This window comes from Mesoplodon bidens (genome assembly GCF_964165515.1).
Source record: "Mesoplodon bidens genome assembly, chromosome: 12".
NCBI classification, from domain to species: domain Eukaryota; kingdom Metazoa; phylum Chordata; class Mammalia; order Artiodactyla; family Ziphiidae; genus Mesoplodon; species Mesoplodon bidens.
The window spans coordinates 15353282-15367729 of record NC_138168.1 but is presented as its reverse complement, the minus strand read 5'-3'; the positions used below and the strand labels follow the sequence as shown (position 1 = coordinate 15367729).

The 14448-nt window shown below is 37.1% G+C and overlaps 1 protein-coding gene across 1 annotated transcript in view; it reads left to right on the top strand.

The window, feature by feature from the left end:
- Positions 1 to 14448, top strand: part of ADGRB3 (adhesion G protein-coupled receptor B3) — a gene marked incomplete at both ends in the record, with an annotated part of 792585 nt that overhangs the window by 454749 nt on the left and 323388 nt on the right. Inside the window, one exon of the mRNA XM_081251355.1 lies at positions 13299 to 13342. Coding sequence (XP_081107481.1) covers positions 13299 to 13342 — 44 coding nt within the window. The remainder of the gene's footprint in view (positions 1 to 13298; positions 13343 to 14448) is intronic.

Sequence of the window (14448 nt, the reverse complement as noted above, 5' to 3'; positions counted from 1 at the left end):
TATCTTTGATAAAGGAGGCAGGAATGTACAGTGGAGAAAGGACAGTCTCTTCAATAAGTGGTGCTGGGAAAACTGGATAGGGACATGTAAAAGTATGAGATTAGATCACTCCCTAACACCATACACAAAAATAAGCTCAAAATGGATTAAAGACCTAAATGTAAGGCCAGACACTATCAAACTCTTAGAGGAAAACATAGGCCGAACACTCTATGACATAAATCACAGCAAGATCCTTTTGGACCCACCTCCTAGAGAAATGGAAATAAAGACAAAAATAAACACATGGGACCTAATGAAACTTCAAAGCTTTTGCACAGCAAAGGAAACCATAAACAAGACCAAAGACAACCCTCAGAATGGGAGAAAATATTTGCAAATGAAGCAAGTGACAAAGGATTAATCTCCAAAATTTATAAGCAGCTCATGCAGCTCAATAACAAAAAAACAAACAACCCAATCCAAAAATGGGCAGAAGACCTAAATAGACATTTCTCCACAGAAGATATACAGACTGCCAACAAACACATGAAAGGATGCTCAACATCTTTACTCATTAGAGAAATGCAAATCAAAACTACAATGAGATATCATCTCACACCAGTCAGAAAGGCCATCATCAAAAAATCTAGAAACAATAAATGCTGGAGAGGCTGTGGAAAAAAGGGAACACTCTTGCACTGCTGGTGGGAATGTGAATTGGTACAGCCGCTATGGAGAACGGTATGGAGGTTCCTTAAAAAACTACAAATAGAACTACCATATGACCCAGCAATCCCACTACTGGGCATATACCCTGAGAAAACCATAATTCAAAAAGAGACATGTACCAAAATGTTCATAGCAGCCCTATTTACAATAGCCCGGAGATGGAAACAACCTAAGTGTCCATCATCGGATGAATGGATAAAGAAGATGTGGCACATATATACAATGGAATATTACTCAGCCATAAAAAGAAATGAAATTGAGCTGTTTGTAATGAGGTGGATAGACCTAGAGTCTGTCATACAGAGTGAAGTAAGTCAGAAAGAGAAAGACAAATACTGTATGCTAACACATATATATGGAATTTAAGAAAAAAATATATCATGAAGAACATAGGGGTAAGACAGGAATAAAGACACAGACCTACTAGAGAATGGACTTGAGGATATGGGGAGGGGGAAGGGTAAGCTGTGACAAAGTGAAAGAGCGGCATGGACATATATACACTACCAAACGTAAGGTAGATAGCTAGTGGGAAGCAGCCGCACAGCACAAGGATATCAGCTCGGTGCTTTGTGACTGCCTGGAGGGGTGGGATAGGGAGGGTGGGAGGGAGACGCAAAAGGGAGGGGATATGGAAACATATGTATATGTATAACTGATTAAATTTGTTATAAAGAAAAAAAAGTCAAGATGAATATAAAAAAAAAATAATGCCGATAAAACAATCTCATTATTTCAATTCAAGAGAACTATTTGAAATGAACAGATTTAAGCTTTGAGTCAAACTTTTCTGGAGGCACATGTTGTCAGCCCAATTTCAAAAGAGATAAATCATGTACAAAAAATTATTTTCTACATACGGAAACTAGAATGTATGGTCAATAAATTTTATGAAGTACCAGCTACACTCTGGAGTGGCAATGAAAGTCAGAATATAAGAATGGTGAGATGATTGCCGCAAGTCACTTAGGATTAATTCTTTCAGCATTTTAAGTTGAGTAAGTTGACCAGATTCCAAAACAATACTCTACTCTGGAAGGCCTAGATTTAAGAGAATATAGACAAATCCGTTACACAAAGGACCTGAGAGACAAGAAGAAAAGTTTAGTCTGAAGAAGAAATTGCCTCGAGGTGTTCCCACCCGCGTCCATCCTGTGTCAGGAACAGTGCCCACCTTTGCCTGTCCTCAGAGGCCATCCTGATTCCCAGCCACATGGTGGAGATTCTCTGGGCTGCTCCATCCCTCATTTCTTTCCTCCACTTCGCTTTTTAAAGTTTTTATTGGATTTCTTACAATATTGCTTCTGTTTTATGTTTTGGTGTTTTGGCTGCGAGGCATGTGGGATCTTAGCTCCCCGACCAGGGATAGAACCCGCAGCCCCTGCATTGAAAGGTGGAGTCTTAACCACTGGACAACCAGGGAAGTCCCTTCCCTCCACTTTATAGATACCTCCCACACAGTTGTCTTACCACACCTACAGTCCTTCACGTTCTACTGTTTAAAATTTCCAGTGCTTGTTGCATTGATATTTATACTTACCATGCAGATTAGATTTTGTTGAGGACTTTAATGTACACTGAGGGAAGGAATATATGACTGGTTTATTGAGTGTCTTGTAAAGTATGCTCTGATTTTAGTTTATTTTCATTGAAGAGATAGTCAGAAGAGCCTATGCTGACATATAATAGTCTTCACTAAGATGTGAAGAAAAGATGTATCTTAAGCATGAAAATTAAAATTGATTAGAACAAGCTGAAATTTCATTATAACTATGTAGATACAGATGTATTATCATTGGTATTGCCTTCAAAGTTGAGCTGTTTTAGATATGACATCTTGCTTATATCAAGACTGTCTACTTTCACCTATTTTCTTATAGCAAATGTATCTGCTGCCCTTTTCTAAGCTCAGAAGAGAATAATGACTTTCAAATTATATCTGTTGTATACACCATGTGCAAACAAAATGAAGGAAGGAAATTAATAGTTATAATAAGTCTAGAGAAAAGCCTGTTAACATTATTTAAACAAAACATGTTCTTTTTAAAAAAGTTTTTAAATAAATAACATTTAAAGTATGTTAAGTGTAATAAGGCCCTTGGGAACGGGTAGGAATAGATAATAGAACATGAAATCTTGAAATTTCAAATTGTATTCAGCAAAGCCATTTGCAGTTTTAACCAGTTCGTAAGTCATTAAAGAGTAAGATAGTATTCTTAGTTCCGTTTTCTAGGCTCATGGCTTTATTGTTATAAGAATCTGTAGAGTCTGAGTTTGTGGTCCTTAGTGCTTGGGCATAGCAATTGCTTGATTATAGGAAATACCAAGTTTGCTTTTCTGAGAAAAAGAATTTTGTTTTTCATATTACTTAGGGTTTCTTCACTGTGACATTTATACTTATCAATATTGTTAGGTTCCATAATGTGCAAGGAAAGTTAATACATTTATTGAAAGTCGTTATTGGAACCTAAATAAGTGCAGCAGAATGGATCTATATGTGCACACATAAGCAAACACGCATGCACACATGCTCACACCCACCATTAGGATGCCTTGGTCCTGACAGGTCTGAGCCTGCTGTGAATTTCCAAGATATATAACATCCTTATCGTTAAAAGATGAGTTAGAAGAATAAGAAAATAAATGCATTTTAGTTATCTCATGCTCTATCAACTTTGCAAGCCTGAAAGTTCACTTTTTTCAAATAAAAAGTCTTAAATGTAGTTCCATTTCTGGTGGAAGGACACATTGAACTACCCTGGCCTGCAGCCTCTGCAGTCTATTTTCGCCTTTCTTTTTATTTCTTCCTCTAAGCAGCAACTCTCATGGTCTAGGTAGGGCCAACCTGCTATCTTTCAGGACTGAGGAAAATCCGCTGGGTTTTTTTTGTAGTTCTCAGATGGGTCATATTCACAAACGATCTCATGGGAATTGGGGCTTGCGGTTTTATTTTCTTTGCTGTATTTGTTGGCATAGTAACAGGATCTAGCTAACAAATTAAGGAGTTTGTTTTATGTGTATAAACTAAAATTAATCATAAGCCATGGCCTTTGTAAATCATAGTGGAAAACACAATGGAAAACTGTGATGAATATGCTTTTTACCATTAGCATGAGAAAAATGAAAAGAAATTCCAACATTCATCAGTGAGTATTTCCATGAATAGCAAACCCAGCGAATTAAAAATCACTTGGAAAAGCTTAAAGAAGTTCATTCTATGCATCTATAATTTCTAAAAGGGGGGGGGTTAATCTCTTTACCTTTTGTGTGTGTGTGTGTGTGTGCTGTACGTGGGCCTCTCACTGTTGTGGCTTCTCCCGTTGCGGAGCACAGGCTCCAGACGCGCAGGCTCCAGACGCGCAGGTTCAGCGGCCATGGCTCACGGGCCCAGCCGCTCTGAGGCATGTGGGATCTTCCTGGACCGGGGCACGAACCAGTGTTCCCTGCATCTGCAGGCGGACTCTCAACCACTGCGCCACCAGGGAAGCCCATATCCCTTTACTTTTAAAATTACTTTTCTACCCTAGCTTGCGTCCATTTAGAAAAGATTTCTGATGTTTTGCCTGCTTAAACCCCTTGGTAGTTTTCATGGGAGAGTCTTGAAATGCTAACTAGACAAGTAGATTGATGGTGCTGCCAACGGCTGAAATTGAGATAGAAATTATTCTCTAGCTACAGTTGTTGTGTTTTTTTTTTTTTGTTTTATCCTAAATTCCTAAACTTGAGTAAGCATTCTTCCCACTTACATTTCACATTCAGTTTATTTTTATTCATAATACAACACTGATATTCTTCAAAAAGATTTTAGACTAATTATGCTATTGTTGGAGCAGGGGTCAGCAAACGTTTTCTGTTGAGTCAGGTTAGATATATGAGCTATAATGGTCTTTGTCACATCTACTCAGCTATGCTATTGTAGTGTGACAGCAACCAGAGACAATATATAAAAATGGATGTGGCTCTGTTACAACAAAATATCATTTACAAAGTAGGTAGCAAGCCAGATTTGGCCCCTGGACTGCATAAGTCGTCACCCCCTGTATGGTAAAGAGAATGTGACCCCCCAAAGATGCCCATATCCTAACCCCCATAACTTTTGAATATATTATATTACATGTCAGAAGGGACTTTGCAGATGGGATTAAGGGTAAGAGCATTGAGATGGGGCATTTATCCTGGATTATGTGAGTAGATCCAGTTTAATCACATGAGCCATTAAAATTGGAATGCCTTTCCCAGCTATAGTCAGAGAGATGCAAGGTAAGAAGGACTCACCCTGTTATTGCTGACTCTGAAGATGAAGGATGAGGGCCACAAGCCAAGGAATATGGGCAGCCTCTAAAAGCTGAAAACACCTCCTGGTTATCAACCAGGAAGGAAGTGTGGACCTCAGTCCTACAACTACAAGGAACTGAATACTCCTGAGACCCAAACGAGCCTAGATGTTGTTTCATCCCCATATCCAGAAAGGACTGCATTCCTGCTAACATTCTGATACCAGCCTTGTGAATTTCTTGAGCAGAAACCCAGCTAAGCTCACCAGACTCCTGACACACAGAAACCATGATATAATAAATCTGTGTTGTTCTACACTGCTAAGTATGTGGTAATTTGATACAGCAGCAATAGAAAACTAATAAGCCTGCATTGGAGCATTGCAAAATTAATTTTTTGATTATGAAAATAATATATATGCATACAGTAACAGTGCCATTTTGAATCAGATAAACTACAATAATGATAATATATTACTCAGTGAAAGTCAGTTAGCAACTAGAGATTACATTTTGCCATGCTGATTATCATGCCAACTCTTTAGGAATCTGATTAAAGGAATCACCAGACAATGAGAATGGCCATTGTAAAGTGGTGGTGGGATATTAGGGAAAACTGGAGGATGCCAGGAGCAACTGTGACATTTGCAGAGGTGTTGTACTCTTGAAGCAATTTAGCAAAACTTCTCTGCTGGAAGCCAATAGATTGAAACTGTGCAAAACAGCCTGGCCAGCCCTTATCTCTGCTACAACCCCATAAAAGCACTACTAGGACACATTGTTACAACCTCTTGGATATAAAAGGAAAAGACAAGCTGTATGCTATATCTATATGGAATCTAGTTAATTGAGTGTTTGTTTATTAAAGTTATGTGCCACTTCAAACTTGGAGAGTTTTACTCACAGATAAACCATTTGTTTTTTGAGAGGTGCACCCAGACTTGTGCAGCCATTGTTGGAAGTGATGCAGTCACATATGGGGAAGACCCTCTAAGACATATATGTGGAGACAATGATTTTCTTTGAAGGATGCACATATAAATAATTTCTGGTAGTGGTTCTACTTTTACTACTTCCCACATGTCAAATAGAAAGTATTTGTCCGGAAATAATGTACATTCCATGACTAGTGATATATCTAAGAAATTAGAGAAGCAAGCTGTTATCACAGCCACAAAAATAGAGTCATCTGGTTAAGGTGGGCTCCTAAGTAACCATATAGCAGAAGCTGGATTACACACGTACCCTCCCCTTGTGTTCTAACTGAATGGCTGCCAAGTCCTGGAACACGTGACTTGTCTTGATAGAACCATACTCTGCCTTCCTCACCTCAGTGGCCTCTATGCTCTTCTGCTTTAGCTAAAGACAACTATTCCTTTTCCATCTTCTTGATTTAACTGGTTCTCAATGAGGTGCTTTCTGTAGAACTCATGTAAGTAAATTGAAAAATGCCATATCTCCATCTCCTTTTAAGTAAGAACACAGTATTGCATTCTCAATGAGGCTCTTTGGACTTCAGGTATATGTCAGCTACCCTGTCAAAAAATGAGAGTTAGACCCAGATTTAACTATTTTTAAGTATCACTTAGAAATGCTAAAATACTCTCAAAACCTTGAGAAGAGGTATGGAGAACATTCAACAGACTGTCTTCCTGTTGTAGAGCTGCATGTGATATGATACCTTTTCAACTGCATTATCACCTTGGGTGGTGTATTACATTTTCAGGGATTATGAAGATGTTTATATGTTAGAAGACATAATCCAGAAAGGGCTCCCTTTCACACTGATCAGCTTTCGTGACTTGTCTGTGGAAAAATTTACATCTGCGAGAAACTTACTTCCCTTAGAATGCATTCCTGAGCTTTTTAAAATGTGGCTTTTCTCAAGTAGTATTAGAATTATAGGCAGGAAATAAATTAGTCTTTTGTGGGTCAGGCCAGGTATTTTGGAAATGTTCTTAGGAATTCCCAAAATCTTTTTGTGCAGTTATATAATAAATACAATTAACAGTGAGGATAGAAAAAGGGTAAGCTTAGCAAAATCCAGATATTATTAATGTAATGCCTTAATATCTAAAGTTTTGGAAATGAAGAGAGGCTATGGAGTCTCAGTTGAAGAGTCTTTCTCCTGTCCACGTACAAGAACTCAATGTGCAATTAACTGGAAGATGTGACACAAGGACTCGCCCTGGAACATCTTGCTCAGAGCACTGGAAATGTTGAAAGAGTGACAAGGAGGTCACTGGCCTTCTCCAAGTCCTTAGAAGCTTTGTCTATGAGCTTGCTTTACCTCTACAGACAAAAGGATATTTTTTGTCTCAAGAGGAGTATGAAAGGTACAAGAAAGTTAAGAGGTTTCCAGATTAGGAATTTACTCTGGCATATGAGGACCAAGCATTCGAAAATGTAAAGAAAAGCAGAGTGAAGTAACCATCTTATTTCTGTTGTGTGTCCATGCTTCTAAAAATGTGATATAGATTAAAAATTATAAGGAGTGGAGGGAGTCGTTAGAATCTATGTTCCTAAGTTAAGCCTCAATCTCAAAATTCCTGGAGCCAAGGAACCTACATTTTTCATCAGCATCCCAGGTGATTCTAGAGTAGGTTCAGAGAAAACGTCTTAAAAACATGAAGACAGCAAGAGTGTAATTAAGATAGCATGTGAATTGAATTTATTCAGAACTTAAAAGTACCAAGGAAAAATTAAAGTAACTTGGTTCAGCATTCATGTTTATTGTGACTTTTATCTTTTCTGTAAATGACTTCCTTGAGGCATTTGTTCAGATATCATCTTATTGGTGAAGCCTTCTCAATATACAAAATAGCAATCCATTCAACTTCACAGTCTTTCCTACTCATGTATTTTACTTTTCATCATAACACATATTACCACCTAGCATATTATATATTTAATTCTTTATGTTTTTTGTCTCTCTCCCTGCCCTCTTCACTATAGCTAAGTGTATGAGGCAAGGATTTTGTTTTGTTCAGTGCTGTAGCCCCAGTGCCTCCAAGGTGTCTGGAATGTTACAGGTGTTTGCTAAGTGACTTTTGCATGAATGGATGAGCTTGTTTTGATCATCTTCCTGGCTCACTCTTCTGACTTCTTCTTTTTATACCATAGTGAGATGTTTTGAAAATATTCCATAGGGGAAAAAAAAAAGACTTGGAAGAGAGTTTTGTAAAAGAAAAGGAATTCATTTCTAAATGTCACTCTAGAATCATTAAGGGCTAGGGCTAGAAAAGATGTCTAAATTCCCTATTCTACAAACAAGAAAATAGAAAAGTTATGAAGATCAGAGGAAAAGAGAGAACCATCTATAAAAATACATGGACAAAGCCAGTGATGTACTGTATTGTTAAATAGATGCATAGACAGTCATAAATTTACAATTTTTTACTTTATGATGGTGGGAATGTGATACGCATTCAGTGGAAACCATACTTATTTTGAATTTTGATCTTTTTCTGGGCTAGAGATATGCAGTAGGGTACTCCCATATGATGCTGGGCAGTGGTCCACAGCTCCCAGTCAGCCACATAATCACAAGAGTGCCTAATTGATATACTTATGACTATTCTGTACCCATACAACCATTCTGTTTTTCACTTCCAGTACAGTATTCAATAAATTACATGATATATTCAACACTTTTTATAAAAAAGGTCTTCTGTTAGATGACTTTGCCCAGATGTAGGCTGATGTAAGTGTTCCGAGCACATTTAAGGTAGGCTAGGCTAAGCAATTATGTTCTGTAGGTTAGGTGTATGAAGTGCCTTGTAAACGTATGATATTTTCAACTTGCAGCGGGTTTATCAGAATGTAACCCCATCACCAGCCAGGGATGATCAGTAATGGTTTGCTTGATGTTGAGACAGAGGAGAGAAGTAAAAGAAAATATCAAAGACTGTTAAGGGCACGAAAAGTGCTGTGTATAACATCTATGGTAATTAGGAAATTAGGGTCATGGTACATTTTTAAATGCTTAAAAGTGAGTGAGTACAAATGTTTAACTCAAGTTCAACTACACTGTTTTCAGTGGAGTCAAGAGACAGTTTTTTATCCAAAAATATGTTTTTCAAGAACAGCGTATTCTTTCCAAAAGTTTTCAAATACATTCAGTTTTAATATATTTTTTTTACATCTTTATTGGAGTATAATTGCTTTACAATGGTGTGCTAGTTTCTGCTTTATAACAAAGTGAATCAGTTATACATATACATATCTTCCCATATCTCTTCCCTCTCGCGTCTCCCTCCCTCCAACCCTCCATATCCCACCCCTCTAAGTGGTCACAAACCACCGAGCTGATCTCCCTGTGCTATGTGGCTGCTTCCCACTAGCTATCTATTTTACGTTCGGTAGTGTATATATGTCCATGCCACTCTCTCACTTTGTCCCAGCTTACCCTTCCCCCTCCCCATATCCTCAAGTCCATTCTCTAGTAGGTTTGTGTCTTTATTCCTGTCTTACCCCAGGTTCTTCATGACATTTTTTTTTCTTAACTTCCATATATATGTGTTAGCATATGGTATTTGTCTTTCTTTTTCTGACTTACTTCACTCTATATGACAGACTCTAGGTCCAGCCACCTCATTACAAATAGCTCAATTTCGTTTCTTTTTATGGCTGAGTAATATTCCATTGTATATATGTGCCACATCTTCTTTATCCATTCATGCGATGATGGACACTTAGGTTGTGTCCATCTCCTGGCTATTGTAAATAGAGCTGCAATGAACATTTTGGTACATGACTCTTTCTGAATTATGGTTTTCTCAGGGTATATGCTCAGTAGGAGGATTGCTCGGTCATATGGCAACTGACAAAGGGTTAATCTCCAAAATATACAAGCAGTTCATGCAGCTCAATAACAAAAAAAACAAAACAACCCAATCCAAAAATGGGCATAAAACCTAAATAGACATGTCTCCAAAGAAGATATACAGACTGCCAACAAACACACGAAAGAATGCTCAACATCATTAATCATTAGAGAAATGCAAATCAAAACTACAATGAGATATCATCTCACACCGTCAGAATGGCCATCATCAAAAAAACTAGAAAAAAATAACTGCTGGAGAGGGTGTGGAGAAAAGGGAACCCTCTTGCACTGCTGATGGGAATGTGAATTGGTACAGCCACTATGGAGAACAGTATGGAGGTTCCTTAAAAAACTACAGTTTTAATATTTTAAGTGTCAATTGTATTGACAGCTCTATAAATTAATCTTCTCTAGCCAGTTTGGCTCATTTACTTGACAGCTTTTGGTTTCTTAGTTTCATGCTTTTCTTAAATCCACTTCTGTGAGTTGGTTCACAGCCTACCTATTTGCCTCTCGGTTCTGTCATTACGTTTTGTTCCCGCTCTCTCTTGGGCTTGCCATTTCCTGTTATTGATTTTCTGTAAATTCCTCATAACAGATCTTGCAGCAGAGTACCTTTGAGAAAAGTATCTGAAAATTATAACAAATATTTTACAAGTGGTTTCTTTTAGCCAGGTTTTTTTTTTTCATGTATAGAATTCATTCATCATTGGGTTTTGTTTTCTTTACCATCTCTCATTCTTATTCTCTAAGTGACTGGTCTATCCAGGTACTAAGATTCCTCTAGTTTATTTGTTCTGCTTATTTTTCTAAACTTCAGATGTTTCCATAACTGGCCTCAGCTCATAGACCCACGTATGGGTGACTGTTCTGGAATGAATTTTCACAGAAGGGTGTCTGTCTTTTGTGTAGGTCCGGAATGTACAGTGAAATGCAAGATTGAGTGGTGTGTTTTGGAACCTATAATTCTCATGTGGATTGTTTCTAAATTTTCACAAGGACAGAAAGAGAGAAAATCATGAGATCTAAGGGGTAAGGGGTGAGGAAGGTAGTGGGTGAAACTGAGGGTTGACAGAGGCATAGATAAGAGTAAAAGAGGCATTTCTCACCTTCATACTTTCGTTCTAAGGTGGAAATTAGTGTCTTTAGAGGGGTAAAATGGAAGGTGATATCTAAACAATTAAGTTCATATTCTATTTCTTTTCTAATATTATTACCTTTTATCATAACCTGTTATGAGCTCTAATTATGAAATAGTAATCCTATAATCAGTATCCTGCTTTGGTTTATATAGAGATTGAACTTAATCTCACTCATACATTACTGAAAAAGTGAACTCGATGTAGAGTACCTGTAATCTCAAGGTTCTCACCTATGCATACAGTCTATATCCAAGACATGTATACTCCCATGACCATCAAATTTGCTTTCTATAAAGTGCTCTGAGCTCTTTTGAACAGAACCCTAGATAAATATAGCATAACTTTATTATACGACATTGTAGCTCTGCTGAGGATTTCTTAGGAAGTCACAAGCTGTATGAGGATTTCAGGTAAAACCAGACAGCGTCTTATAGGACAGAGAAAGAAACAAATTTGAAACACTATCCCCCTCCCCATCTCTTGAACATCCATATCTATGCCTTCTGTGAGAACTAGAAATGGACCCATTTCTTCCATGGAACTCTCTCTGACACAGGCCATGATGCTCTGTCCATCATTTGTCCTTTAAAAAGTAAATTATCAACTAGCGACATTTATATGAGCATGTCTCTTTTTTTGTTATATGAACATTCCATGTGTGTTCCTCTTCAATCTTTGTAAGGCTATAAGCCATTTCAGGGAAGGGAATTTTTTTTATGTTCTAAGAGCATAGTTTATAGGTATGAGCATCTCATAAGAAGAATGCCTTAGAGATGTGGTCTTTGAGAGATTTTGTAGAATGGTAATGGTGCTAAAATATGGGAGTTAGTAAATGTCCCAATTAAAATGAACAATGAAAGTTGTGGTAAATTTCACCATTTTTAGAATAATGAGCTAAGTTTCTTTTCCCTAGTGGAATTCTAGAATGGACTCAGTGAACAGCACTAGAAAGGCAGTGTTTCACAAAGAACTTGCCTAGACTTTTAAAGATATTGCTTTGCCAGATACAAACCAGTGATTATCTATTTGGAAACAAGACCGAGGGCAGGTTCTCTGAGGGAGCATGACCCCCTGCGGGAAGGAGCCAGTAGGCTGTTTCAGGACTGTAAATTTCACCTGCCTTGGCCTATTCATCACTTTTATCACTGACTTGTTGGATGAACCCATAGATATCATGTTTGTTTCTTAATCGTGCAGTGACACAAAGTTAAAGAGTGAATATACGTGATATCAAAATCAGAATTCAAAAAGCTCCTGAGAGACTTCAGTGGGTAATAATACCTGTCAAGTTCAGGGGAAGATTACCAAAATATCCCATACACTGTTGGAATGCATTATTAGGCATATGGTACCTACATTGCAGAGACAATAGTACTGCTTTGTCCTGTGCAGGTAGGACACATGTGGATGGGTTCCCTAAACACACTTTAAAGTGTGTGCTCCAGGAGATGAAGGTCGTGGAGGATGAGAGAACTTGAAAGCTACAGAGTGTGTTTAATAGAAAAGAGAAGAGGATCTGTGGGTAGCTCACAATATCAGAGAAGAAGAATTACTAGGTTAGTTTCAACGGGAAAAATAAGGCCCAATGAATGTGACAGAAAGATAGAAAGAAAAGCATTCCAACAATTAGTCTCTTCAAAACAGAAGGTACTTGGTGGATAATCCAATGTGGAAAACTCATTGTGTCATGCTGAAGGTCATTGTGGCTACTCATTACCTAATGATTAAACTGAATAAACATTTAGCATGTTTTCCCCATAGTTTTATTAGATGTGATTTTATAGGAATATGATCTGTTGATTATGAAAATACTGCAAGTCTACAGACTCTCTGGAAATGGACAATTAATGTAGCCATGTCTTGCTTTTTGGAAGCTGCACCACTGGAGGCTGAAGAGGAAGTGGCTGGTGTGCCTAATGCAGAAAGTTTCACTGTGATTGAATTATTATAAATATTATAAATATTAGATATTGAAAATACTTTGGTTTATTAAAAGAAAGAATCCAGCAATTACTATTTTAGGGGAAAAAAAGAAATAGAAATCATCAAAGTATGGACCTTGTCATTTATGAGGCCTTCACTTATAATTTAAAAAAAACAAACTATGGGTTATGATATTTGGAATAAATGTAAAGTTTTCATGAATAAAATTTCATAAAATGAGACATTAAACCTGTGAGAAAGAACATGCAAATTTCTAATGCAAAAAAAAATAGAGGTGGAATCCTTAAAGAATCTTACTGCAGGATAAAAAATGTGCCATTCTTTTTGCATTTCACATAATCCTTCAGTTTTTTATGTATGTACTCAAGATACATTTATTCTTTCTCTGTTTATTTTTAGGGTACTTTGAATCCTTATTGTGTGTTATGGGATGACTCAAAAACGTAAGTGACAGATGTTTTCTTACATGACTTTGGACTAAACATTCAAAGCACATTAAGTTATTTCAGCTGCTTTCTAGTCAACAGGAATATAAGTTAGTGGGATGTGAGTTACACTAGGAGAGAAAGCAGTCTCCTTTTTGAATCTGTAGGACAGCATGAAGAATGTGTTTGTGTTTGATGATGCCATCAAGTTACATCCCAAGGTAGGATTGCATTACCTGATGTGTAAGGCACATTGCAATGCGAATTCCATGAGGACTTTTAAAGGCTCTAATATTTTAAAATTATAGGAGCTCAGATGCTATTTCAACATTTTACCCTAGTAATTCAGCTTAGAATCACAGAATAAAATAGCAATCTCTATGGTCATTTAGCCAATACATTACTTGCATGACCTTGAATCTATTATTAGAGTAATGCAATATTTATATGGCCCTTCCAAATTATTTTGTTATAAAAACATTGAGTGACATTTAATTTTCTTATTCATATAGTAAGGATGAATAATTCTTCCATGTATTACTTTGTTTGTAACAAGTAATTGCAGTATATCTGGTCAAAATCATCTTAATCTCGTTGGTAATGCTATGAGATTCTAAGGTCTCAAAGAGCAGAAAAATTCATGATTAAGGCTTAATTAGACTCCCAAACTTTAAGTACTTCTGTGGGTTTATTTCAGTTTAATAGCCAGGTTATACAATCTTGGTTTGTTTTGTTTTGCTTGGAAGGGGGATAAATGTCAATCAATCTCAAAAGCTAATACCACCATGTATATGCTGTCAGTTAACACACCACATTGTTGGGTTCTATGTATTCTAAGATTTCCCCCCACGTTCTTCACCTTAAATCGGATCTACATCTAAGGTTTTATGATGTTACTTGTCTCTCATCAGTAGTTACAGAGAGTCTAGAAGAGGGACATTCTTAGACTTTCTAGGTAAAGAGCAAACCTACTGGAAATGTGCTAATTCTTAGGATACTGAGGTAATTTAAACTAGTATTTATGTGGGTGAAAAATCAATGATATTAAGCATGATTTTTTGCTATAGACTTTGATATTCTAGGGATCCTCTTTTCCTAGGAACCTTAGTGCATATGGAGAATCC